At 39.4% G+C, this 20,199-nt stretch overlaps 1 protein-coding gene across 1 annotated transcript; it reads right to left on the bottom strand.

Moving 5' to 3' along the window:
• Positions 1 to 202: 202 nt before the first annotated feature.
• LOC137130885 (sodium- and chloride-dependent transporter XTRP3-like) lies at positions 203 to 16,162 on the bottom strand. The gene is made up of 11 exons (XM_067511534.1): positions 15,908 to 16,162; positions 8,628 to 8,768; positions 8,390 to 8,481; positions 8,038 to 8,265; positions 7,602 to 7,712; positions 7,142 to 7,383; positions 6,780 to 6,942; positions 6,464 to 6,665; positions 2,753 to 2,912; positions 2,489 to 2,654; positions 203 to 1,084 (listed from the first exon to the last, which is right to left on the bottom strand). The coding sequence occupies exons 1-11, from the start codon at positions 16,029 to 16,031 to the stop codon at positions 914 to 916; spliced, it is 1,800 nt and encodes a 599-aa protein (XP_067367635.1). The 5' UTR covers positions 16,032 to 16,162; the 3' UTR covers positions 203 to 913.
• Between the last annotated feature and the right edge of the window lie 4,037 nt (positions 16,163 to 20,199).

The following is a 20,199-nucleotide window of genomic DNA, read 5'->3' as shown; positions in this document are numbered from 1 at the left end:
ATGTGGATTCATGTAGCACGATGAGTCTGTGCTGTCCCATATCCTAATTACAACAAAAGTAGACTAGAAACGTCAGCCATCTGCCACAATGTGCCACTGACCAGCCCCTGTTTTCTCCACAGATCACAGATCATAAGGACTTTTCTCAACATATTCCTGCAGAGATCTCACACGCACTCACACACAAACTGCCAGTCAACTATGAACATTACTTCTTTTTATTTAAGAAACATATTCAGCATCAAGATAACAAAATAATCAGATTACTACTCAGTTACACTGACACTTGATTTGAAGTAATGAAATCAAATTTTGTCAAATGAAATAAAATTCTGTACACTACATTTAGTCAGTGGCACAACAAAGAAAAGGTCTAAAGCATATTTCTCGAGCTCTCTAATCATCGTCAGATGACACAACTATCTACATTATGTACATGGTTTGCATTTTTAAGGATGTTCAAATCAAATATTCCAGTATTAAAACTATATTTGGCACACTAGCTCATTTGAGTGCTGTGATGTGCTGTTATTCTAACATGCATGATACAGTAGATATAGTACAAATTGAAAAGACATAACATGTGGGAAAAACATTATTCATACAACATTATTCAACTGCATGCTGTCGTCCTGCTAAGTTTAATAGTCAGTGACATGATAAACACGAATGTTTAGCCTATTTTTTAACTGGATGTTATGTCCTCCTGCAGGAGAGCAGTAAAACAAAAGTCCCCCTGGAGGGAGAAGAGCTCAGAAGTGCGTGAAAAAATATGGTATTCGCTCAACGTGAAGAACATGAAAAGAAAATGCTAATGTCCACTGGTCATGTGCGACTGTCCTTTTGCATAATAGGAGAAAAGGATGTGTTTCATCTTGGCTGGAGGAGGTGACTACTAGTCCTCCTGCGGCTGCTAAGCAGATACTGTGCTCACAGTCCCCTGTCTCTTGTGATGGAGTCCATGTTTCCCCTTCCTGCAGTAGACATACAGAGCTGTGAGGGGAACACAGCTGACTGATGACACCAGCAGCAGCCCGATGAAGATTTGACCAAAGACAGGATACTCCGTCACCACAGACTTACCCTGGGGAAGAAACACAAGTTACCACTATCCTGATACTCAGAGCTCCGAGCTCCACGCACCTAATGCCTTCAAAATCCCTTTTTCATTTATTTTCTTTCATGTTGTGTTTTTCTGATTTGAGTTAGTTACAATTTGTTCCTGTGCTCCACACTGATATGTGTCTCACAAGTCAATGAAACTGAATGAAGACGATTCTTCAGCAGTACAGTTTTTCGCTGTTACTCAGGGACATTTCTTGAAACAACTTTAACATTTGCAAAACAGTGTGTGCATTTCTCCAGAGTATTTGTACAAACAGGATTAACAGCAAAAACATGTAACTTCAAAATCCTTAATTTATCCACGGCACAAATCAGCATTAATACTAACCTGAGTTCTCCTCCACCTCAAATTCTTATTTTGGTGCATGGTTTCTGGTGAAAACCACACACAAGAACCAGTGTAATGCATTTTTATCATTTAGCAACTGGAAATGTAGAAAACAGATAAAATGTACATAATCATTTCCATGATTGTGGCAAAGTATTTGCAATTTGAGCAAATTAATGAGAAATTGCTATATGATGTGTAGAAGTGGAGGTTACGGAAGTAGTTTTGAGAGTTTCAGTTCTGATCTGAGAAATGTACCAAAACAACTGGGAAAAACTATAACTGTGCTTAAAAATATGATGTCACTCAGAGAAAATACAAGTTTAGAATCGAGTCTGGAAATTTGCTTAAAAGATGGTTCAATCATTTTGCATGTACTGACTTCTACAATGAACTAATACCTGCAGTACATGTTACTGTATATTGTTCTTAATCAACATCACAAAGGCAACTGATAATTCAGAAAAACCTCACACAGTCATTTACATGAACAGGCAGCAGTGGCTCAGTTGGTAGAGTGGCCACCCACAGACCAACGGTTTAGAGGTTTGAGCCCCGCACATCCCAATGTCAAAGTGTCCCTGTTCAAGACACTGAAGCCCCAACAGTCCATCCCCAATCCCAGCCACACAGTGCCAGGCCCAGGACTGGTAGAAATTGGGGAGGGTTGTGTCAGGAAGGACATCTGGTGTAAAAAAAACAAAACAACAAAAAAAAAAACGGTGCCAAATCAACAAGCCGACTGATGATCTGCTGTGGCGACTCTGACCTTACAGGATAAGCTTAAAGGACAAAAAATATATAAAAGATAAGAACTGCAATAGATATAACTGGTATTTACAGTATATTGATATTTTGATGCCATAGGCACAGGGCACAGGAGGAAGAGCGGTCGTCCACCAATCCCACAATTGTTGGTTTGATCCACGGCTTTTTGCCCGTCTCTTAGTTGGAGAATGTTGGATTGATGTGTTTTGTTACATTTGCACCAGTTGGACAGTGGAGAACTGGAGATTAGAAAAAGCTCAAGCTCACCAGCTCTTTGTTCCAGGCCTGGTATGTTGGTGTCCCTCCCTGGATGTAGTTGATGATGTAAAAGATGAAGAGGGTGAAAAGGAGAAGGGGACTTGTTCCTGCCCACATGATCTTCCAGTACCAGCTGGGACGATGACCAAGCATGTCTTCAATGTCTTTTTCAAACCTAAAATGAGTTTTAAATGTTTAAAAATCCAGTATTAGTCCTTGATGTGACAGAAGCCACAAATTAGGTTCTATTGTACCACACACAGAATCACAAACCTTTTAATTCCATAGATGTAACTGACGGTAATGACCTCGATGAAGACGATGAAGAGCAGGGAGAAAGTGGCTCCATAATCGTTGAACATAGTGAACCAGTAATTCCCTGATGTGGTGGTGAAGCCCAGGCCGAGCAGCAGACAGAACAGACACACTAATCCTACAAGCAAAAAAACTAAATTGTAAGGTGTCCTTGAGTTTCACCCCCTACTCTGAAGCAAACATTCAAGTGATGCTCAGATGATCAGATTTTCCCTGAAAATCCTTTGTCTACAATCGAACACACAATCATACTTTCACTAATAACATTCTACATTAAGCCCATGTACCCAACTCTTTGATAGAATGTCCCGATACCGAAGCCCACTTTGGTTGAAAACTTGTTTTGTATCGAGCTTGTAATACCCAATAGTACACATACACATACTGTAGGTACATATTGGAACAGCAGGCTTCCTGTTTCATTAGGAAAGAAACATGGATAGTTAGTAAGTAAGTTGATTTGTGTGTCAGTTAAAATGATAAACATAATTGTGATATGAGAATATGACTATATACAACTATATGGAAGCAATGTAATTAGCTGAACAGTAGTACATGAGCCTACATACACAGTAGCCTACAATATCCAGTGCAAATATGATGTTAACAATGACCCCAAATATGTTTTATTTGCAGTTTTTCCCATGGTGCAATGGTAATTAAAGCATTCGTCACAGTAATCGGTTAACCTCACTCGGGGTTGTTATTCTTTCATAAAGGTTAGTTAAGGTATAGACTTCGGCAACTGAATATTATTAATGTTTAATTTAATTAATTATTAAATGGTTTATATACATATATAGTAATTAATGACTAGGGCTTTCAATAAAAACACTAACATTTCTTCAAACACACGTGCTGTTATGGTGACCTGTTGCATCACCTGTGCAGAGCTTGTCAGTGACTCCGATTAGAAATGATGACTGATTCTTAGCATTGTGTACTGAGTGAGATTAACAGATATGAATTTATAGGTGTGTTTTTTTCTGATGCAGTTTCTCTGCTGCCTGCCGCTCCGTCCGATCTTTACTGTTTACTGTATCGCTTCACTAAGTACAAAGCCAATAAAATAAAACACCGTCAAACGAGCATAAATTTAAAACAGCACGTCACCTTAACTGCAATGATCGTGTCTACCACAGTGAGTTTGTCTCATTTCTATTTGCTATTTAATAAAATAACACAATTAGCTAGACAGTCTGCAATTAATCATGATTCAAAATCTAAATTTAAAATGTAATCGACTAACAATTATTAATTTTGATACAGTATAAAATGTAAAATAAGCCCTTAAAGTGTGTCCACTGATCTCAACCATTGCCAAAAAGAAGTCTTAAGTTTGACGATGAGCATGTACAAAAAGTGATAAAGTATTACCCCAATAAGAAAATTATAAAACCAGAAGGGGCTTAGCTGTCAACCTCATTCCATACATATTAAAGCATTAATTAAACCATTTACTCATGTTACCATAGAACCTAATTCCTATGTAACCAATTAATAATAATTAACAAAAGTCATTGTTACCAGTAACTTAATGACTATATTTGTATCACATACTGCATTAAATAATGTTAATAAAATCAGTTCAAACTATAAAGTGATAAGTGAGTTAAACCCAATTACTAAACTCTGATTTCATGCTAACACTCTATTTCATCTGGGGGTGGAACAGTCCTTTTTCGGGCAATAGGCAGATTAGACACACTGATAGCAGTGTTTAAATTGAAATATCTTTGTATAAATAAAGACACTTTTTGTCTATTTATATACTAAAATTGTTGCATTTCATTTGTTGCATTAGGGCAACATTGTGCTGTGAGACCACTTTTGTCTGAACAATAATATGCTCATGGATGAAGATGTGCAGGTATGAATAGTTATCACCATAATCAGTTTAATCTACTATTAATCACAGAAAAATAGATGCAGAAACATATTTTGGGTATAAGGAGCATGATGGACAGCCATGACACTGAGGTAGAGTGGACCCCAGAATCCGGGTTGTGGAAGAGTTAGGAGATCAGGGTCCAGTCAGTAGAGTAACATAATGTATGTAATAAAAATGTGTGCGTGTGTGTGCATGTGTGCATGAAGATGAAGATGATGAGATGAGAAAAGATGAACAGAACAGCTTTATTCATTCAAGTGCTTTGACGCAGAAAGTTTGTGCAAAAGTGCATAAGAGAGGTCGTCCCAGTTCCACATTTGCTAGGGAGTATAAAGAAAAGTGGGTAAGAGGAGCCACTACACCCATTCCAGTCGCTGATGTGTCTCTGGGCATGAGCCCACCGGATGGTCATGGATGAACAGAAAGGTAGATGCAAGGTACCAAAGCTACACCTAAAGCCAAATGCCAAAAATGTCACATCCTCCTCTGTTTTACATCCACCAGCAACTGCTTGCTGAGGTCCATACATGCTGTGTGAGGTCAGTCTAGTCATTTATTTTTGCTTCAGTCTAGTCAGCATATTTGGCTAAATAAAACCCTCTTATTTGAAAATCTTCCTGTGGGTCTTCTTGTCTGCTGTCTCTGTCCCCTACAGAAGCTAAAACACTGACCTCAGCTTTTGATCAAAGCAAGCACGACATCACTGTTACCTTTGGTCATGTTTGCTTTCGTGGAAAAGAAAAGGTTACATCAAAAATATGACTAAAATTATGTTTTTCCACTACATAAGTAGTACATCATTTTTGAACCAGAGGATTTGGGAAATATCTTCAGGATTATGGCTTAGAAATAGTCACCTGAGATGGGGACTGGAGTCTGTGACTTACACTTGAGTCACACCCAAGGTCCTGGACATGCCAAGCCAATGTCAAAGAGCTAGAAGTGCTGTAGAGTACCTGCATGTTCTAAGCTTGTGGGAGTGGCAGAAAAAGCAGAAGACCTGGGACCACAGGTAAACAAACTGTAAACGAAGCAGTGTTAACTTGCACTTTTCACACCATATAATTACTTCTAATTGAATGGGGGTCAGACTAATGCTGACCGTGTAAAAACCATTGCAGAAACTAGGCCAACCAACACACAACAACCTGACCATCAGTCCTAACATCAGCTTGAAGTCACACTTAGTGACTGGAGACTTGTCCTTAAAAGTCATCATGTGTGACCAATACTATTTACTTTATTCCTTATTAGGAAACACTCTATAAACTTCTGTTGCCATCAGATGACACCCAGTTATATTTATCTATGAAACCAGAAGAAACCAATTAATTAATCAGACTTCAAACGTACCTAAAAGACCTAAAGGCCTGAATGTCCTATAACTATCCTTCTTGGGCCTAAATATCTGAGAAATAGGTTGGAAGGAACCTTTCTCACCCTTAACCTCTGACTGGTCACACGTGCCAGCTGAAACATAGTCATTGATAAATAATAAAAAGAGATCAGAATTGGATGCAACCTGGTAAACACAGAGGAAAACACTGATATTTATTGACATAAATTTGTGGTTTCTTTGAGCAACTTGTTGCTAATTTGCTGTAATGACAAAAAGGCAATTTCCTAATTGGTTTCCAAACATGGAAAGGGGACCCATCATGATTATAGAGTAGCTGCACTATTATTCATTTTTCCATGTGCTACATTCATACAGTATCTAAATTCTCCACAGGGAAAATAATGTCAACATTTGCCATCAGCAGAATCTTGGATCTTACCATTGAAGAACTCGTTGCTCATGCGGGAAACAACTTTGAAGTCTCGTAGCGGGGTGATGATGGCGGTGACATTGCCCAGCATGCTGCCCAATCCCAATATCAGGAGCATGATGAAGTACAGCACTGACCACAGCTGGGACACCGGCATGTTCTTAATGGCTTCACTGTAAACTATGAAGGCCAAACCGGTTCCCTCTACTGCCTGAGACACAAGGGACACATGACTGGAATGGAAACGTGGGGGACATTTATCAAACGGAGTGACAGGTATTAAACGTCAACATTCAAAGTCAGAGTGCGATGATGAGGGACATACAGTATCTAGTTCACTCTCCAAGTCACAGTTTTCCAGTTTGTTGGTAAGTTCAGCAAACTGCTGTGGGTATGTTGTGTTCAGCTTCTCAGTCCACTCAATAGTCGTGTGTATGCTGATGCTGTCCTCTGCAAGACTGAAGGTATTCAATAGCAGTAAACGTGTCCTGGAGAAAAAAGGACATTTAGTCTAAATGAAAAGTGGACCAGCTTCACCAGTGTCTTAAGCACATGTGATACTGCTAAATACTTCTCACTGCTATATTTCAGCATCACATAACAGCATAACATGATGACAGGCCTAAAAACTCAGTGTAAAACCTCTAGTCTTTCCAATTACACACACACACACACACACACACACACCTCTCCAGGCAGTTCTCGTAGTTGACCGTGGCCTTAAAACCATAGATGGCAAAGGTGACAACACTGGCGAAGATGGAGGTTCCACTGTTGATGAGGGAGACAACGATGGCCTGACGCTCAAAGTTGTTGTTGTACTGGTTGTAGCTGGCAAATGCTATGAGTGACCCAAAGCCCAAACCCAGAGAGAAAAAGATCTGAGTGGCTGCATTGATCCATGTGGTTGGGTTGGCAAGCTGTTCCATCTAAAGCAAACAGACAGATATACACATGGGAGCTGACTGCATCCATGGCCATTCTCGGCTTTTGTGACAGCACATCTGAAATACATCATTTAAATAAATAATTTGTGTTGGAAAATCACAACTAATGTCAACATAGTGCTCAGACATGTCAAGAAGCATAAAATTAAGTATTGCCGTTGTCTTTAAGCCAACTGGCAATTCCACTAACACAACCATACCTTGGGTGTGAACATGTATTTGACACCATTGATGGCACCATGAAGAGTGACGCCCCGGATCAGGTAGATAAAAAGGACCACATACGGAAATGTGGCTGTGAAGTACACCACCTACAGATGGAGTCAAATGCCAAAGATCAGAGATATGTTATGGGAAAGAATGTGCATGAATATGTACCAAGTGGCCACCATGTTGTAATTATATCCCACTGTCATCTGCTGAGCTACAAGAGAAAACCTGTGAACTACACAAAGGTAGGTAGTTCTTTTTGCTGCACACGATTCTGAGATCTTTGGTATGACTAACAAATACACTGATCGGTAACAAGGTTATAACCACCTGGTGGTGCTGCGGTGGACAGGTGTCACTATATGTACATTGAGGAACATCTGTTAGTGTGTATCCTCTAAGTGAGGGGCTTTGGCTGTCTCTTACCTTTCCAGTGGACTTTACTCCTCGGACAATAAACAGGTAGGTAATCATCCAGGCGAGCACGAGGCACAGTGCCTGACCTGTATGGATGCCTCCATTCTCTTCAATGGAGGAAGAGATGTCCAGTGTTTCTCTATAGAAGAAGTACTGTGTTGGTGTAGCCCTTTCACACTCCTCTATAGGGCCTGTTCGGTTGTAATTCATGGGGCAATCTGCCCAAGGCAGGACTGACTGGGATGAACACAGAACAGTGTAGATGAGGTACCCAAGTATCCAAAGAATATCACACGTTTTGTATGCATATAACTTTCGGCATTGAAAAAAAACCCCAGCATGTTGTCAATAAGCAGCTCACTTGAAATGAATGAAAGAGGTACCAGAAACTCCATGCATTGATGATGTTGTAATACAAACACAGATACAAGGATGCGACAACACTAGCAAGACCTAAAATGAAACAATTAATACAAGTAGATAAATAACACAAATAAATACATTAAAAATGGAATGTTTATTGTGCACCTAAAAAGTTCTGCAAGTCGAGAGTTGCTGTTAAACTCTAACACTGCTAAGTTAGTTGATTCAGCACTTACCCACACCACCTAAATAAGGGCTGATTGCAGTCCAGGCCCCGATGCTACCTAGACGCATCTTCTGACCAATGGCAAGCTCCAAGTAGAACAAGGGCAAACCCTCCAGAAACAGCATGAGGAGATAAGGAATCAAGAAGCCCCCTAAAGACAAAAAGACAGACAGAACACGAACATCAAAGCTCTAATTGAAGGTTGCCATCAGTGTAGAGGTTCAAGATTTAAGAAAGGAGATGGGGAGCAAAGAATGTGTGGTTAGAGTGCAGACTTTATACAGTGAGGAACTGGTTTATTACATTTAACTGTATTATGTACTTCAATACAGAATTCCTTCAAAATCTTAGTGAGGTTTGTCTTCACTAAGGTCATTTTGTTTTTCTATCACAGGTTTAAATCGTCTGCACTTATATAGAGCTCTTCAACCTATTGGTGCTCAAAGCACTTTGAACTCTTATTCACACACACACACACACACCGATGGGGGAGCTGCTATGCAGCTGATCAACACTCCCCTGGAGCAACTAAGTTGGGGTTCAGTGTCTTGCTCGAGGACACTTTGACTTGTCAGCCGGCAATCGAACAAGCAACTGGGGGATTGGTGGAAAACTGCTCCATCTCCTCCTCTAACTCTGAGTAATAAGAAACAAGTGTCTGTTCCTTTACTTTTGTTCACTTAAAATGTGGGTCTTCTGATAAAACAGTATTATGTTCTGTTAAATACAGTACCATCAAATGAAAAGATGATTCTGAAGTTTTGTCATTTTCTTAGACCTAATCTGTACAAGAACCATGAATAAAAAGCTGTGTTTTATTATAAAACAAATAAAAAGATAAGAGATGACCAATCTGACATTTTTAGTTTTGGTCTCACAGACACATTTTAGTCTTTTGAACCAACAGAAGTTACAAACAGTTGAGAGAAGTTTATATATATTAGTCAACACATACATGAAAAAGTTACTTACCTCTATATAATTTGGTACTTTCTACAAAATAAACAGAAACTGATAAGTTGTCACACTTCTTTTATTGAGTACACAACAGGTCAGAATTACACTGTGTACCCAGGACATTGGGCTGTCTTTGTCCTCCTGTTGCTCCTCCTAAGGGTTCTTCTCATAAGAGTGGACTCAGGCTTAGAATCATTGCCCTGCTGCAAAGCCCAGTTGTGTTTGAGCTCCCATCATGGCTTGATGACCAGAATTTCCTACTGGAGAATAACAACGTTTTCTAAATTATGGCAAGCACCATGCTTGACCATAGGTACAATGTTCCTAATGTGGACTGCTGGCTTTCAGTCAGAATTTAACCCCCTGTCCTAAAGTCTTGGAGGCCCATCTAGGTCTAAAGTCAGATGAGATCTTCTGGGTTAGCAGTTAGCAGTGATTTCCACCTCAACGACCTTTGGATCCATTTGATGTTTTGATGGTTCTTCCATAACTTTCTTGTTGCTTACTGACGCAAACACTTAACATTGTGGTTTTCAGAGTCTTCCTAGGCTGAAGTTTTTCAACCACATTCATCCTCATCTCCTGTGATTTTCTTAGATCGTGCCATCATGCTCTGGGTCTTTTAGCCCACTGAAAAAAGTCCTTACTGCAAAGAATGTGTACAATGAACATGGCATGAGTCATGTTTTTTCATGTTAAAAAAATAGGCACTGGAAAATGTATTTGCTCAAATAAATAAAAATAACTATTAAAAAACTGTGTCAACTTTTAACTCAGGTCGTCTTTGTTTTTGGTTATTTTTTTGTTCTTCAAGGATCAGAAATCATTTAGTATGAGATTTTTATACAACAATGGAAGAAATCAAGGGGGGATAATTACATTCTCGCAGGTAGTTCCTACTTTTCCTTCACGAATGGCGACTTGTTGGAAACATAAAATAAATTTAAAAGAAAAACAATGCAGAACTTTTAGACAATTAGACTAAGCAGTTTGGTCAACTTGGGGGTTTAATGTCCTGCCCAGGGACACTTCAACTTGCAGCTAGGAGCACCGAGATCTGAACCCCTGACCCTGAGGTTTGGTGACGACAGATTCATATATCTGTGACTACATTTTGATCATTTTTCTCAACTTGTAGCAGTGTATGTTGTTCAAAGTCCTACAGTACTAGAATAGAAGTAATAGAAGCAGAATGTGTTAGTCAGAATTTAAAAGCTTTACAATAATTAATTATCTCCTATGATTGTGATCTATGGTGCAGTATTAAAGCTCATGGGTACACATAAAAACACTGAATATTACTCAATATTATTACTGCATTTTTCTGGATTAGTGAACCAAGGTAATGTTAATTGTCCTTGTCCAACAGAATAAGCAGGCTGTTATGTGTCTCCACTGGTGTCCCGCTGAAAGCTACGTATCCAGGACAGTTCACAGTTTAGTGGCTGATGGAAATGGAACCCCCTCCAGCACTCTGGCTGGGGAGGGGGTCAAAGTTATCAGAGATTCCTGTGGTCACTAGAAGGCCAACATCAGCATTAATTACAGTCAGAGTTAATGGTTATAAAAACAATACTTGAAGCTGTTTCAGCTACTGTGTGTGAGATCTGATACTTTCTCACTTTTATTTCTACACTAACTCAGATTGTCACATCCCATTACGACAGTATTTGCACTGTCTGTCATTTAAAGAGTGAATCTAGAATCACTGCTAAAACATCAGGAAAGCTGAAAATACAGTGAGGAGAAACAGAATTAATGAACCACAGAAAGAAAGCTTCCCCCAGAAGGGTAAACTTTACATATAGCAGGAAGCAACTGTGGACCACAATTCATGTCAATCAGTCAAATTCATTAACTCTGACTGCTCTGCTGTAGTTCTTGCTAAATTAATCAATTTTTGAAGGCTATTTAAACACATTTATTGATTGTGGAGTTGATTCAGTACTTTAACAAGTTAAGTATTATTTCTTAATTCTCAGCTGCTACTACAGAATTTGCTCTTGGGGGAACTGTAGCTCAGTTGGTAAGGCAGTTGACCAAGGAGCACAGGGTCACTTTGGAGACTAGGTATGTTTAATCCTTGTGCTAATGCCACTACTACAATTATTATTGCATTTACAGTGCATCCAGAAAGTACTCCCAGCGGTTAACTTTTCCACATTTTGTTATATTACAGCCTTTATCAAAGATCGGGTAATTTGGTTTGAGGACCCAAGTGAGAAGACAGCAAGCGGAGGTTCAAAGTAAAGGGGTATTTATTATGTAGAATGAGTGAAGGTGAACACAACTAAAAATCACTCCCCAAGGAGGAACGGGAGTCCAAACAAGGGAGATTGAGGAGTGTCCAGTATGCTTGAAATATTTGAAAATTTATTAGAAATACAAATGAAAAAAATCACTGTGTGCAGCGACTGTAGTGCAGTCACAGTTGTTGGTTCAATCCCCGGCTCCTCCAGTCACATGTCAAAGTGTCCTTGAACAAGACACTGAACCCCAACTTAGTTGCTCCCGGTGAGTGTTGGCCAGCTGCATAGCAGCTCCCCCATCGGTGTATGAGTGTGTGTGTGATTGTGAGTGTGAATGGGTGAATAAGAAGCAGTGTAAAGCGCTTTGAGTGCTAATAGGTAGAAAAGCGCTAAATAAGTGCAGAACATTTACATATAAATCAGTATTCATGACCTTTGCAATGACAGTCAAAATTGAGCTCTGTCACGTCCTGTTTGCACTGATCATCCTTGAGATGTTTCTACAACTTGATTGGATTCCACCTGTGGGAAATGCAGTCGATTGCACATGATTTGGAAAAGCCTACACCTGTCTGTACAGTTACCAGTGCATGTCAGAGCACAAAACAAGCCATGAAGTCCAAGGAATTGTCTGTAGACCTCAAAGTCAGGATTGTGTTGAGGCACAGATCTGGAGAAGGGTACAGGAAAATTTCTGCAGCATTCAAGGTCCCAGCGAGCACAGTCATCCTTAAATGGACGAAGTTTGGAACCACCAGGACTCTTCCTAGAGCAGAATCAAACTGAGTGATCAAGAGAGAAGGGCCTTAGTCAGGGAGGTGACCAAGAACCCAAAGGTCACTCTGAAAGAGTTCCAGCATTTCTCCTTGGAGAGAGGAGAACCTGAAGGCCTGTATGGTAAATGTTCTGCACTTATATAGAGCTTTTCTACCTGTTGGCACTCAAATCACTTTACACTGCTTCTTATTCAGCCATTCACACTCACAAATACTCAAATACTCACACCAATGGGGGAGCTGCTATGCAGCTGGCAACACTCATTGGGAGCAACAAAGTTCAGTTCAGGTTCAGTGTCTTGCTCAAGGACATTTTGACATGTGACCAGAGGAGCCGGGGATTGAAACAACAACTGCAGGATTGGTGAACAACCACTCTACTTTCCTGCACCACAATCGCTTGTGTCTGTAGAGGAGAAGATTTTTGCCCGCAAACTCTTTTGTCGGAACACCAAGCACCATGTCCGGAGGAAACCAGGCACCGCTCACCACCTAGCCAATACCATCCGTACAATAAAGCGTGGTGGTGGCAGCATCATGCTGTGGGGATGTTTTTCAGCGGCAAGAACTGGGAGACTAGTCAGGATTGAGGGAAAGATGAATGCAGCAATGCACAGAGACATCCTTGATGATCCTTGATACATTTTGAAAGAAGGCAGTAACATACTACAATGTGGAGAAAGTAAAGTGCTGGGAAGACTGTACAGTAAAGCAATGATCATCAACTTAAAACACCAGAATGAATAGTGTGTTAGCTGTTATAGATTAACCCTAAACATACTTTAACAGCAGGTTACCTGTTTGCTGTTGGAAAATATGAGGCTCTACATCTACTATAAAGTGAGAAAATTAAACTATAAATTCATTGATGTTCCAAATGTGTAATTGTGAACACCATCACGCTGAGCAGCTGGATGGACCATTTCTCTGGGGAACCAGCCACTCCTTTAGATCCCAGTTTTTCTCCTTGAGGAACCTTACGTATCTCAATGATTGCAGAAATGAGAGCATATCTGAATTCCAGAAAAACTGGATTCTGTAGGAGTTTTATGTTTATGTTTCAAGCTGTACTGCAGCTGTGTATTGCTGTGGGCCATTAAAGGCTGAATTACCATGGCTGAAAAATAAAATCCAACATGCAGCATAAAAGTGCACTTCTATCTTAACACAGCCTATACACATATTTATGCAGATGAATTGATCTAGTGGAATGTCTTGAAACACTTCTTTGGAGAAAGCAACATGAGACCACAGCCAACACATCAATTTCATGCACGTCCTATAAAAATCCAACACGGTTTAGACCGTTCAGTTTAAAGTTGTTGGGTTTTTATTTTGCTTTCAAAATAATCCCATTTATTTTGCTTTTCTTTAATGCTGCCACATCTCAATTTCAACTAAGTTTATTTAGAGTTGGGTTTGGTTGACTGTCGATAGTTTGAATGAAACTGAAATCAGATCAAATAAATGCTTTTCAACTTTAATGAATTGTTTAGAGAAACAGTTATCAGCTTTGGCTGTACTTGGTGCAGGTTGCTGAATGTAAATGTGCAGATATGTCAACAGAGACAGGTTCCAAACATGACACACTTTTTATCTGGTTTTCATAAAGGTGTTGTCATCTTTTGTTTTATGTCACTTACAGCCATGTCAAATTGAATTTGAGATATAAGTAAACATTTACTCTGTATACAAAATACAAACTAGGATTTCCAACCACAGAAATAGGGAACAAATTAAGCGAAAAAACTTAAACAAAGAGGAAATATAGAGAAATAAATGTCAGTGGTTGATGGGTAATGCTGACAGGAAGTAACGTTTGGTACAGAAAACATGAGTAGAGCTTCTGAGGCGTCTGGGCTAGTGTGGCTAGTTGTGTCGTAATAATGTAATCATGTATGTTAGCTTTAACTTTTGTTGAAATGTGTGAATAATTGTTAGCCAAGTTCATAAAGCCAGTTATTTTAGTGAGTGTTCGCATCACTTAATGTAACATTCACTTGTCACTGAAGTGGTGTTGGGAATTATTGGTCTGAATGTAAATCAGCCATGAAGAAATATTAAAAGTACATTGTGTTTTGGCCTGTGTGGTTTTCAACCTATTGTGTATCTATCTAAATGGTAAATGTTCTGCACTTATATAGAGCTTTTCTACCTATTGGCACTCAAAGCACTTTACACTGCTTCTTATTCACCCATTCACACTCACAATCACACACACAATCACACACTGATGGGGGAGCTGCTATGCAGCTGGCCAACACTCACCGGGAGCAAATAAAGACTGTGCTAAAATTGTATTTCTCTCAGTCTAAAGCTTTTTAGATCTATCACTTTTCAATCATCACCAGCTGCTTCCAACCAAATACTGACAGTCTGCAGAATTACTCTAAAGGTTCATCACAGAGGTCAACATCTGAACTGCTTCAAACACACAAGAAGAAAAGTCCAAAATGATGATGTTCTGTTAAGGCACTTCCATCTACATTTCTGCACTAAAATATACAGATCCAGTCTAAAAATTGTATTTCTCCTAAACTACAGAACACAAAGAGTTAAAAACAACAAATGTGAACAAACAAACAAATACAGCATAAAGACAAAAACAAAAGTCTATCAGTGTAACCTGACGCCCCCATGACATTTTAACTGCACTCTGAATGAAACAAGCTGAATCCAGCCCTGCACTTTTTGACAGGGGACATCTGATAACATTTAATCCACACACAGAACATTCTAATACATGGCAGTGGTATTGTATTGTCATTTACTCATGAACTGCACTTAAACACAAATCTGTTTTACTTTACTGTAGTATTTTCATTCAGGCAACGTTTACTGTATCATACATTTTGGGATGTGAAGTGCATGTTATCTAAGAGGTGGGGACCATGGGACTCCTCTGATTCTGTTATTGTGTAACAGTGTGGACATTTTTCCTGTTGTGTGCATTAACAAACAAATAACTCTCTTAGTCCAAGGTCTGCAAGTCACTCACAATATGGAGGACTGTGAAAAATAATGTGTGTGAATGAACTGAAACCTCAGAATAAAATAAAACTTACTGTTCATTTGTTCTGTGGAAATCGTTAACACTAACACCTTATAAATAGCCTACATACATGTGGACTTACAAGTGCTAAGGTCCGACTGCGTCTGACATCAGTATCAAACCTGGTGGAACTGGATATAGTTTCTCTGTTTCAAATGCGCATTTGACTGTGTGATGTCTAAACCACGATCTAAGCTCTGTCTTTAGGTAAATGAACTTGTCGATCATTGTCTACAGTCCAGCAGCAGGGACTCACCTCCGCCGTGCATTTGACACAGGTACGGAAAGCGCCAAACGTTTCCGAGTCCGACCGCGTACGACACACACGCCATAACAAACTGCATGGGGTTGTCCCAGTTGGGTCTTGCATCTTTTTCCATGTCTGCGTCCCGTTCGCGTTTTATAGGTTTCCAGAGGATCTTCAGGCGGTCAGTGGAGCAGTAAGGTGCGGAGCAGCGCGCAGTGTCCCTCCGGAGCCTGCGCGTCTCCGTGCGTCCTGCCAGGGTTTTATAAGCTCCCAGTGATTGTAACGTGGTCACTATCAGGAGGAGCGTCCTACAGCAGAATCTACACCTCTACTGAGTCTTTGGCAGATCCTTATTTCTTTCAAGCTGAATTTGGATGTGAAAAGTTTCATTTATTAAAAAAGCAAAACAAACAAACAAACAAACAATCAAAAAACTGCAGAGTGAGATGAAGCCGTTTTGAGTTTGGGAGGCGTTGGGACTTGGACAACAATGGTGGTGAATATTTAATTATACAGGCTCATTTAACTCTACAGTCTGTGTGGAAATGATAAATCTCTACAATCAAACTCATCAAAAGGCAGTTTTCATTTGCTGCTTCTTTAATACTGTTTGCCAGATTAGGGTGACTGTGGTTCAGGAAGGTACTGTGTTTGTCCACCAATCTCACAGTTGTTGGTTCAATCCCTGGCTCCTCCGGTCACATGTTGAAGTGTCCTTGAGCAAGACACTGAACCCCAACTTAGTTGCTCTTGGTGAGTGTTGGCCAGCTGCATAGCAGCTCCCCCATCAGTGTGTGAGTGTGTGTGTGAGTGTGAATGGGTGAATAAGAAGCAGTGTAAAGTGCTTTGAGTCCCAATAGGTAGAAAGCACTTTATAAGTGCAGAACATTTACCATTTAGATTTTACAATGTGACTATAGTGCACTTTATTGCTTGACATAGCCAGAGGACATTGTTTTTTATTGTGCTTTAAAATACAAAGATATAATATTGTTGAAAATGGAATGTTGTACTGGAGTATTTATGTACTTTTATAGACTTTTAAAATAAAAAAATCATAGTCTGGTAAAACAGTAATAAGTTAGAAAGCATTTAGAGATTGTTGCATCAGTTATAAAATCGAAGGACAAATTAAGGTATATAATTAGCCTATTTCCATAAACTGGTCCTGATCTTCTTACACAACTCAGCAGCTCATTAGTTCAAAACATGAAGGTCAAAAATAAGAAAATGAATCTGCAAAGATCTGTAAATCAGAATATTGACCTCTGTCAGTTATTACTGTGCAACTAATGCAAGATCGACCAAAGGGTAAATGGGCAATGTTACTGATTCACATTATCACCTTCTAGTCAAGGTGTGAAGACCTGGCAGCTTTCTTCAAAGGTAACGAACAACAGGTTGAATATAAACCAGGATACAAAGAATGATGGGTGTGAGGTTTTTTCCACCTGAAATCACACTAAACACAGTCCTGCTCAACTCATGCACTCATTTCACCTGTGCTTCCTTAACCACACAGTAACCTGTTATATACTTGGAAAATGGCAGCAGTACTTTAAAGCCCTGTCCACAAACATTTTGTGAATAAATGTCTCCCCTTGCCAGCATATCAGCACACTCTGATGATGGTAGAAGCAGCAGTCATCCAGTAATTTGAGTTTCAAAGAGGAAATTGATATATCTTTAGACGGTAAACCCAACAGAAAAAAATGATCTTTTCTAATTATAAGTTTTAAGATACCTTGGTAACCACTTCCAGAAATGAGAAATATATTAACAAAATTATTCACTTTACGACATTTTAAGTACAGGCCAAATGAATTATAACTGATCTTATTCCAAACAATCGGTGTTATATGTAGTCGATGAAAACATTTTTGGTTAACTAGACTAATATGACACATAAAGGACAAAGGAAGATCAAAGTAGCATTTTTTATCTCTTTAGTATTCAAAGCTGTAAAGATCTGTTAATGTGGGAGATCAATTTGGGAGGTAAAGTCTTAACTCAATCACTTAATTGTAAATCTTTTTAAAATCCATGTTTTCAAGATCCCCAATTGGCATTGTATTAATTTAAGATTTATTAAAGCTTTTTTAATGCACAAATATGCACAAGTATCCCTAAACTGCCCCCACACTGACAGGAAGGCTGGAATTGACACAGTAGGTAATGACAAAAACAGAAAAATGTCATCTGCATACAGAGAGATCTTGTGTATGCTCCTGCTTGCTAAAACTCCCATAATATATGTAGTAAGGCTGATGGCTGCTGACGTTCCAGTGAAATTTCAAATAGTAAATGGTAAATGTTCTGCACTTATATAGCGCTTTTCTACCTATTGGCACTCAAAGTGCTTTACACTGCTTCTTATTCACCCATTCACACTCACAATCACACACACACACACACAGTGATGGGGGAGCTGCTATACAGCTGGCCAACACTCACCGGGAGCAACTAAGTTGGGGTTCAGTGTCTTGCTCAAGGACACTTCGACATGTGACCGGAGGAGCCGGGGATTGAACCAACAACTGTGAGATTGGTGGACAACCGCTCTACCTTCCTGCTCCACAGTCGCTTGGGTCTGTACAGAAGATTTTTGCCCCCAAACTTAATACATAGTTTCTTTTACAAGCATGCAACAAAGAGCAAGGCAAAACAAAACTAAACAAATGGTCCAAGGAAACATCACATGTACATCTCCTGTACCGCAGTTATTGGTTCGATCCCACATGCTTTCACATGCCTAAGTGTCCTTGAGCAAGACACTGAACTTAGTCGCAGCTGGTGAGTGTGGCTGCATAGCAGCTCCCCCATCAGTGTGTGAGTGTGTGTGTGATTGTGAGTGTGAATGGGTGAATAAGAAGCAGTGTAAAGTGCTTTGAGTGCCAATAGGTAGATAAGTGCTATATAAGTGCAGAACATTTACCATTTAGATAGATACACAATAGGTTGAAAACCACACAGGCCAAAACACAATGTACTTTCAATATTTCTTCATGGCTGATTTACATTCAGGCTGATAATTCCCAACACCACTTCAGTGACAAGTGAATGTTACATAAAGTGATGCAAACACTCACTAAATTAAAGTTAACATACATGATTACGTTAGCCCCCGCTTGTTGTTCTCTGCCACTTGTCTGCTTTAATCTGCCCCCTGGTCTCCATTCCTGTCCCAACTTTAAAACTTTCCGTGAGTATTTTCCACAGCAGCTGGTCCCCTGGATCTATGGATTAACTAGCCACACTAGCCCAGACGCCTCAGAAGCTCTACTCATTTTTTCCGTAGAAAACGTTACTTCCTGTCAGCATTACCCATCAACTGCTGACATTTATTTCTCTATATTTCCTCTTTGTTTAAGTTTTTTCGCTTAATTTGTTCCCTATGTCTGTGGTTGGAAAATCCTAGTTTGTATTTTGTATACAGAGTAAACTTTTACTTATATCTCAAATTCAATTCTACGTGGCTGTAAGTGTTAGTTAGTAACACCTTTATGAAAATCTGATAAAAAGTGTGTCATGTTTGAGCACTTTATACAGTGCAGACCATTTACAACTAAATTCAATTAAATCAATTCAACTTTATTTATATAGCACCAATTCACAACAAAGTCATCTCAGGCCACTTTACAGAATAAAGTCAAGACTATATTTAAAAGATGTATAAAGAAAATCCAACAGAATTAAAAGGGAACTAATAATTAGTTCAATTCAGTGCCATTCAACTCTCAAGGCACTTTACATAAGTCCAGACTATATAAGTGATTCATTATGGTACAGGCAGAGGGAAAGCATAGGAAGTACAATATATGTATTTCATATATGGGTATAAATAATGTATCATTATAACAAACATGAAAAACTGAAAAAAGTTAGGAGCATCCAACAGTTCGCTTACCATAGTAGATGTGTAGCCAGTGTGTGTGTGTGACGTGTAGGCAGCTTGCAAATTTACACATCTTTCAATCAATTATGAGCTGGCGTCCTACAGTATAACATTAAACTCATGCAGTGTGTAAATTATGGAAATTAACAAAGAGCCTTTGGGTAACCAGCTGGGTAGAAGTCCCCTCATTCCTTCTGCAAACCCTAAACAAAGTCATGCGTGACTTTCCAAGCTAATCAAGCCTTGCTCATCAGTGGGTAACTTGCCTTGACAGAGATAAGACATAAACACATAATTAAACTTTTTTTTTTTTGTCCTTATCCCGTGAGTTCAGGGTCGCCACAAAGGATCATTGTCCACGTTGATTTGGCACAGCTTTTACACTGGAGGCCCTTCCTGATGCAAC

Source organism: Channa argus, chromosome 7 (genome assembly GCF_033026475.1).
Source record: "Channa argus isolate prfri chromosome 7, Channa argus male v1.0, whole genome shotgun sequence".
NCBI lineage: Eukaryota > Metazoa > Chordata > Actinopteri > Anabantiformes > Channidae > Channa > Channa argus.
The sequence above is the reverse complement of the archived record's forward strand: the minus strand, read 5'-3'. Positions and strand labels throughout refer to the sequence as shown.